Below are 7,618 nucleotides of genomic sequence, written 5' to 3' on the forward strand. Positions count from 1 at the left end.
CCCCTTTAAGCTCCGCCCCCTCTCCCACAAAGCCCCCGCCTCGTTTTTGTCTCAGCCCCTCTGATTGGCTGCGCCCGCGGTCAATGTTTGGTTCGTCCCTTCTGATTGGCTGTGCCCGCAGTCAATGTGGGCGATTACATCCAGGCGGTGCTGGACAGGAACCTGGCTGAGAACATCTCCAGGGTGCTCTACCCCAATGACAATGTATGTAAACACATGGGGGGCAATGGGGGGCACATAGGGGGCAATGGGGGGCATATGGGGGTCAATATGGGGCACATAGGGGGCAATATGGGGCAGATATGGGGCGCTGTGGGGTGCTATGGGGTGATATGAGGTGCTATGGGGCAGATATGGGATGGTATGGGGCAGAAATGGGGTGCTATAGGGCAATATGGGGCGGATATGGGGCGCTATGGGGCACTATGGGGTGCTATGGGGTGACATGAGGTGATATGAGGTGCTATGGGGCAGATATGGGGTGGTATGGGGCAATAGGGGGCGCTATGGGGCAATATGGGGTGCTATGGGGCACATATGGGGCGCTATGGGGTGATACAAGGTGCTATGGGGCAGATATGGGGCGGTGTGGGGCAGATATGGGTCACTATGGGTCTCTATGGGTCACATTATCATTGCAGTTCTTTGAGGGCAAGGAGCTGCGGTTGAAGCAGGAGTACTTTGTGGTGGCTGCTATGGGGCAGCTATGGGGCAATGCTGTGCTATAGGTCTCTATGGGTCTCTATGGGTCGCTATGGGTCTCTATGGTTCTCTATGGGTCTCTATGGGTCGCTATGGGTCTCTATGGGTCTCTATGGATCCCTATAGGTCTCTATGGGTCGCTATGGGTCTCTATGGGTCTCTATGTGTCTCTATGGGTCTGTATTGCAGTTCTTTGAGGGCAAGGAGCTGCGTTTGAAGCAGGAGTACTTTGTGGTGGCTGCTATGGGTCTCTATGTGTCTCTATGGGTCTCTATGGGTCTCTATGGGTCTCTATGGATCCCTATAGGTCTCTATGGGTCGCTATGGGTCTCTATGGGTCACTATGGGTCTGTGTTGCAGTTCTTTGAGGGCAAGGAGCTGCATCTGAAGCAGGAGTACTTTGTGGTGGCTGCTATGGGTCTCTATGGGTCTCTATAGGTCTCTATGGTTCCCTATGGGTCTCTATGGGTCCCTATGGCTCTCTATGGGTCTCTATGGGTCCCTATGGGTCTCTATGGGTCTCTATGGTTCCCTATGGCTCCCTATGGGTCTCTATGAGTCTCTATGTGTCTCTATGGTTCACTATGGGTCTCTATGGATCCCTATGGGTCTCTATGGATCTCTATGTGTCTCTATGGTTCACTATGGGTCTCTATGGGTCTCTATGGCTCTCTATGGGTCTCTGTGTGTCTCTATGGGTCGCTATGGGTCTCTATCATTGCAGTTCTTTGAGGGCAAGGAGCTGCGTCTGAAGCAGGAGTACTTTGTGGTGGCTGCTATGGGTCTCTATGGGTCACTATGGGTCTCTATGGTTCCCTATGTGTCTCTATGTGTCCCTATGGGTCTCTATGGGTCGCTATGGGTCTCTATGGGTCCCTATGGGTCTCTATGGGTCTCTATCATTGCAGTTCTTTGAGGGCAAGGAGCTGCGTCTGAAGCAGGAGTACTTTGTGGTGGCTGCGACGCTGCACGACGTCGTACGAAGGTTCAAATCCGCCAAGTTCGGCAGCAGGGACCCAGTAAGGACACAGTTCGAGGCCTTCCCTGATAAGGTGATTACATACGTGTGACATACGTGTGACATACGTGTGACATACGTGTAACATACATGTGATATATGTGTAACATACATATAGTGTGTGTGTGTGTGTAACATACATGTGTGTGGGTGACCCAGTAAGGACACAGTTCGAGGCCTTCCCAGATAAGGTGATACATACGTGTGACCATATGCCACACTACATGTATATATCGTGCTAACAAACATATAATGTGCTGTGTGTCCTGTACATACATGTGCTCAAACGTTGTATAGGGGACCCAGTAGCGACACAGTCGATGGCCGTCTTCCCAGATAAGCGTGCATTACATACGTGCTGGACGCATACGTGTAACATACATGCTGAATATGGTAACATTACAATATAGTGTGTGTGCTGTGGTGTAACATACTATGTGTGTGGCGCTTGACCCTCAGTAAGGACACAGCGAGGCCTTTCCCAGATAAGGTGATGTACATACGTGTGACATACGTGTAACCATACATCGTGACTATATGTGAACATACATATAGTGTGTGCTGTGTTGTAAACATACATTGTGTCGTGTGGATACCAGATGAAGGCACACAGTACGCAGGCCTTCCCGCGATAACGCGTGATACTCCTACATACTAGGGTAACATACATGTGACATACGTGTTTACATACATGGTAAACAAACATATTGTGCTGTGGTGTGTACACATACAATGTGGTGCACTGTGTGAAATCAGTCAGACACTAGTTCGAAGACCTTCCCGGATAGGTGATAACATACGTGTCACATACATGTAACAAGCGTGACATGCATTGTTGACATACATTTAAGCATACGCTGTGCTTGTTAATGTGGTCGTGATATGAGTTGTAATGTTGGGTTGACATCTTCAGCACACAGTTTTGACAGCGCCTTCCCTGCATAAGGTGCAATTACATACGTCTGACCAACGTAACAATCATACATGTAACATGTGTGCTGGATATGTGTGGTAACATACAGTGAAGATGCATGTAATGTGTGGTGTGAGTGGTGCTGTCCTGCATGTGAACCCCATCCAGGACACAGTCCGAGGCCCTTCCCCGATATAGGTTGAATTACATACGTGTGACCATACGTGTTAACATACATGTACACATCGTGTGTGAGATACTAACCAAAGTAATGGGGTTTTGTGTCTGCAACTGTTTGGTCTCGATTGTTGACCCCGTCAAGGACTCAGTTTGAGGCCTCCCCCAATAAGGTGATTACATACATGTGACATACATACATGGAACATACTTGTAACATACAATGATGTAACATAATAGTGAGATATATGTGTGGATATACAGTGATATCATGGTAAATCGTGGTGTATGCTCTGAGCCGCCGTGGAACCACGCACAGAATGATGGATACCCTCAGGACATAAGTTCGAGGCCATTCCCAGCATAAACGAGTGACTCTACACTACACTGAAACATCACCGCTGTCAACATCGCACTGTACACACTGTGTCGGGTATTTACACTGTACATGTGACGTGGTGTCTGGGTATGACCCAAGTCAGGACACAGTTCGAGGCCTTCCCAGATAATTTCCTGCCGCGGTGATTACATACGGCTTGTGACATCATGTGGTGTGTGTGGCGGCTACAAGTTGATGTGGAGATAATTGTGTTGGAGTCTATACAGTGGCGAGTAGTACACTAATGGCGTGTCGTTGAAGTTGTGTGTGTGTGTGGGGGGTCCATGCTGCTTGTGGTGTTTGTTGAGAGTCGTTCGCGTGTCGATTTGCTAGGGACACTGATGTTCGTGGAGGCGGCTCCCAGATGAAGCGCTGATTACATACCGTGGACATGTGTGGTTTGTAACATACCATTAACATGATGTGAAATATAGTGTGGATATACATGCGGTGTCTGTGTGATCCCATCAGGACACAGTTCGAGGCCTTCCCTGATAAGGTGATTACATACGTGTGACATACGTGTAACATACATGAGATATATGTGAGATATATGTGTGATATACGTGTGGTGTCTGTGTGATCCAGTCAGGACACAGTTCGAGGCCTTCCCTGATAAGGTGGCATACATACGTGTGACATATGTGTAACATATGTGACATGCATGTGACATACATGTAACATACGTGTGTGTAATGTGTGTGATATTAGTTTGTAATGTGTGTGTAACCTCATCAGGACACAGTTCGAGGCCTTCCCTGATAAGGTGATTACATACGTGTGACATACATGTAACATACATGGAACATATGTGAGATATATGTGTGATATACATGTAATGTGAGTGTGTGTGTGTGTGTGTGTGACCCAGTCAGGACACAGTTCGAGGCCTTCCCTGATAAGGTGATAACATACGTGTGACATACGTGTGACATATGTGAGATATATGTATGATATACATGTGATATACATGTAATGTGTGTGTGTGACCCTGTCAGGACACAGTTCGAGGCCTTCCCGGATACAGTGATCACATACGTGTGACATATGTGTGAAATACATGTACCATACATGTAACATGTGTGTTATATATGTGTGATATACATGTGTGTGTGTGTGACCCCATCAGGACACAGTTCGAGGCCTTCCCGGATTAGGTGACATATGTGTAACATACGTGTAGCATTTGTGTAACATACATGTAACATACATGTAACATACATGTAACATGTGTGACGTACGTGTAACATACATGTAACATATGTGATATATACATGTGTGTGACCCCATCAGGACACACTTCAAGGCCTTCCCTGATAAGGTGACATGTAACATACGTGTAACATCCATGTAATGTGTTATATATGTGTGATATACATGCAATATGTGTGTGTGTGACCCCATCAGGACACAGTTCAAGGCTTTCCCGGATAAGGTGACATACATGCAACATACAATACATGTAACATGCATGGAACATATGTGTAACATACATGGAACATATGTGTAACATACATGTAACATACATGTAACATACATGTAACATACATGTAATGTGTGTGACATACATGTAACATACCTGTGTGTGTGACCCCATCAGGACACAGTTCAAGGCATTCCCTGATAAGGTGACATGCGTGTAACATACGTGTAGCATGTGGTTTGTGTGTGTGTGCCCTGTGTGTTCCACATGTTACACGCATGTTCCTCTATGTTCTGTGTCTGTTACATGCGTGTTCTTCATATGTTTTACACACATGTCACCCATGTGTTCCATGTCTGTTACACATGTGTTCCCATGTGATCCATGTGTGTTACACGTGTGTTCCCCATGTCTCCCACGTCCATTACACGTGTGTTCCTCATATGTTCCATGTCTGTTACATGTCTGTTCCTCGTGTTTTACACATGTGTTCCTATGTGTTCCATGTCTGTTACACGCGTGTTCATTGTGTGTCCCACATCCGTTACACGCGTGTTCCTCGTATGTTCCATGTCCATTACATGCGTGTTCCCCATGTATCCCACATCCATTACACGTGTTTTCATCACGTGTTTTACACACATGTTCCCCGTGTGCTCCACGTGTGTTACACGCGTGTTCTCGCGTGTTGTAGGTGGCCATCCAGCTGAACGACACGCACCCGTCCCTGGCCATCCCGGAGCTGATGCGCATCCTGGTGGATGAGGAGAAGCTGGGCTGGGATAAGGTGCGATATGGGGCTGCTATGGGGCGCTATGGGGCACTATGGGGCACTATGGGGCGCTATAGGGCTGCTATGGGGCGCTATGGGGCACTATGGGGCTGTTATGGGGCACTATGGGGTGCTATGGGGTGCTATAGGGCTGCTATGGGTTGTTATAGGGCTGCTATGGGGCGCTATGGGGTGCTATGGGGCTGCTATGGGGCACTATGGGGTGCTATGGGGCACTATGGTGTGTTATAGGGCTGCTATGGGGCGCTACGGGGCACTATGGGGCACTATGGCGCACTATGGGGTGCTATGGGGCACTATGGTGTGTTATAGGGCTGCTATGGGGCGCTACGGGGCGCTATGGGGCTGCTATGGGGCTGCTGTGGGGCACTATGGGGTGCTATGGGGTGCTATAGGGCTGCTATTGAGTGTTATAGGGCTGCTATGGGGTGTTATAGGGCTGCTATGGGGTGCTATAGGGCTGCTATGGGGTGTTATAGGGCTGCTATGGGGCGCTATAGGGCTGCTATGGGGCTCTACGGGGCGCTATGGGGCTGCTATGGGGCACTGTGGCGTGCTATGGGGCGCTATGGGGCTGCTGTGGGGCACTATGGGGTGCTATGGGGCGCTATGGGGCACTATGGGGTGCTATGGGGCTGCTATGGGGCACTATGGGGCTGCTGTGGGGCACTATGGGGTGCTATGGGGCGCTATGGGGTGTTATAGGGCTGCTATGGGGCTGNCTGCTATGGGGCACTATGGGGCTGCTGTGGGGCACTATGGGGTGCTATGGGGCGCTATGGGGTGTTATAGGGCTGCTATGGGGCTGCTATGGGGCGCTATGGGGCACTATGGGGTGCTGTGGGGCTGCTATGGGTCTGCTATGGGGCAGGGTTGCTGTGGGGCAGAGCTGCTATGGGGCTGCTATGGGTCTGAGCCTCCATGGGTCTGCCCCACATGTAGGTGTGGGACATCGCAGTGCGGATGTGCGCTATGGGGCTGCTATGGGTCACAGCTGCTATGGGGCAGGGCTATGGGTCACAGCTGCTATGGGTCAGTGTCTCTATGGGTCATTGCCGCTATGGGTCTTTACCGCTATGGGTCTGCCCCACATTTAGGCGTGGGACATCACGGTTTGCACGTGCGCTATGGGGCTGCTATGGGGCAGGGCTATGGGTCACAGCTGCTATGGGTCCTTACCGCTATGGGTCAGTGCTATGGGTCAGTGTCTCTATGGGGCAGGGCTATGGGTCAGTGTCTCTATGGGTCAGAGCTGCTATGGGGCAGGACTATGGGTCAGTGTCTCTATGGGTCAGAGCTGCTATGGGGCAGGGCTATGGGTCAGTGTCTCTATGGGTCCTTACTGCTATGGGTCAGTGCTATGGGTCAGTGTCTCTATGGGGCAGGGCTGCTATGGGGCAGGGCTATGGGTCAGCGTCTCTATGGGTCCTTACTGCTATGGGTCAGTGCTATGGGTCATAGCCGCTATGGGTCAGGGCTATGGGTAATTGCCGCTATGGGGCAGGGCTATGGGTAATTGCCGCTATGGGTCAGTGTCTCTATGGGTCCTTACCGCTATGGGTCTGCCCCACATGTAGGCATGGGACATCACGGTTCGCACGTGCTATGGGGCTGCTATGGGGCAGGGCTATGGGTCACAGTTGCTATGGGTCAGTGTCTCTATGGGTCATTACCACTATGGGTCAGTGTCTCTATGGGTCAGTGCTATGGGGCAGTGCTATGGGTCAGTGTCTCTATGGGTCATTGTCTCTATGGGTCTGCCCCACACGTAGGTGTGGGACATCACGGTTCGCATGTGAGCTATGGGGATGCTATGGGGCAGGGCTATGGGTCATTACCGCTATGGGTCAGTGTCTCTATGGGTCAGTGCTATGAGTCATTGCCGCTATGGGTCATTACTGCTATGGGTCATTGTCTCTATGGGTCAGTGTCTCTATGGGTCATTGTCTCTATGGGTCTGCCCCACACGTAGGCGTGGGACATCACAGTCCGCACATGCGCATACACCAACCACACGGTGCTGCCGGAGGCGCTGGAGCGGTGGCCGGTCGGGCTCCTGGAGGCGCTGCTGCCCCGGCACCTCGAGATCATCTACGAGATCAACAGGAGGTTCCTTGATGTATGGAAACAATGGGGCTCTATGGGGCGGACATGGGGTCTATGGGGATCTATGGGTCTCTATGGGGCTCTATGGGGCGGACATGAGGCTCTAT

General features: G+C 50.4%; 1 protein-coding gene across 1 annotated transcript in view; it reads left to right on the forward strand.

Moving 5' to 3' along the window:
- The window catches only part of LOC107307130 (glycogen phosphorylase, muscle form-like), a 19,709-nt gene that overhangs the window by 1,771 nt on the left and 10,320 nt on the right, over positions 1-7,618 (forward strand). The window contains exons 4-7 of the mRNA XM_015850573.1: positions 109-204; positions 1,611-1,754; positions 5,307-5,399; positions 7,378-7,524. Of these exons, the coding sequence (XP_015706059.1) occupies positions 109-204; positions 1,611-1,754; positions 5,307-5,399; positions 7,378-7,524 (480 nt within the window). The remainder of the gene's footprint in view (positions 1-108; positions 205-1,610; positions 1,755-5,306; positions 5,400-7,377; positions 7,525-7,618) is intronic.

Source organism: Coturnix japonica, unplaced genomic scaffold (genome assembly GCF_001577835.2).
Source record: "Coturnix japonica isolate 7356 unplaced genomic scaffold, Coturnix japonica 2.1 chrUnrandom489, whole genome shotgun sequence".
Classification (NCBI taxonomy): domain Eukaryota; kingdom Metazoa; phylum Chordata; class Aves; order Galliformes; family Phasianidae; genus Coturnix; species Coturnix japonica.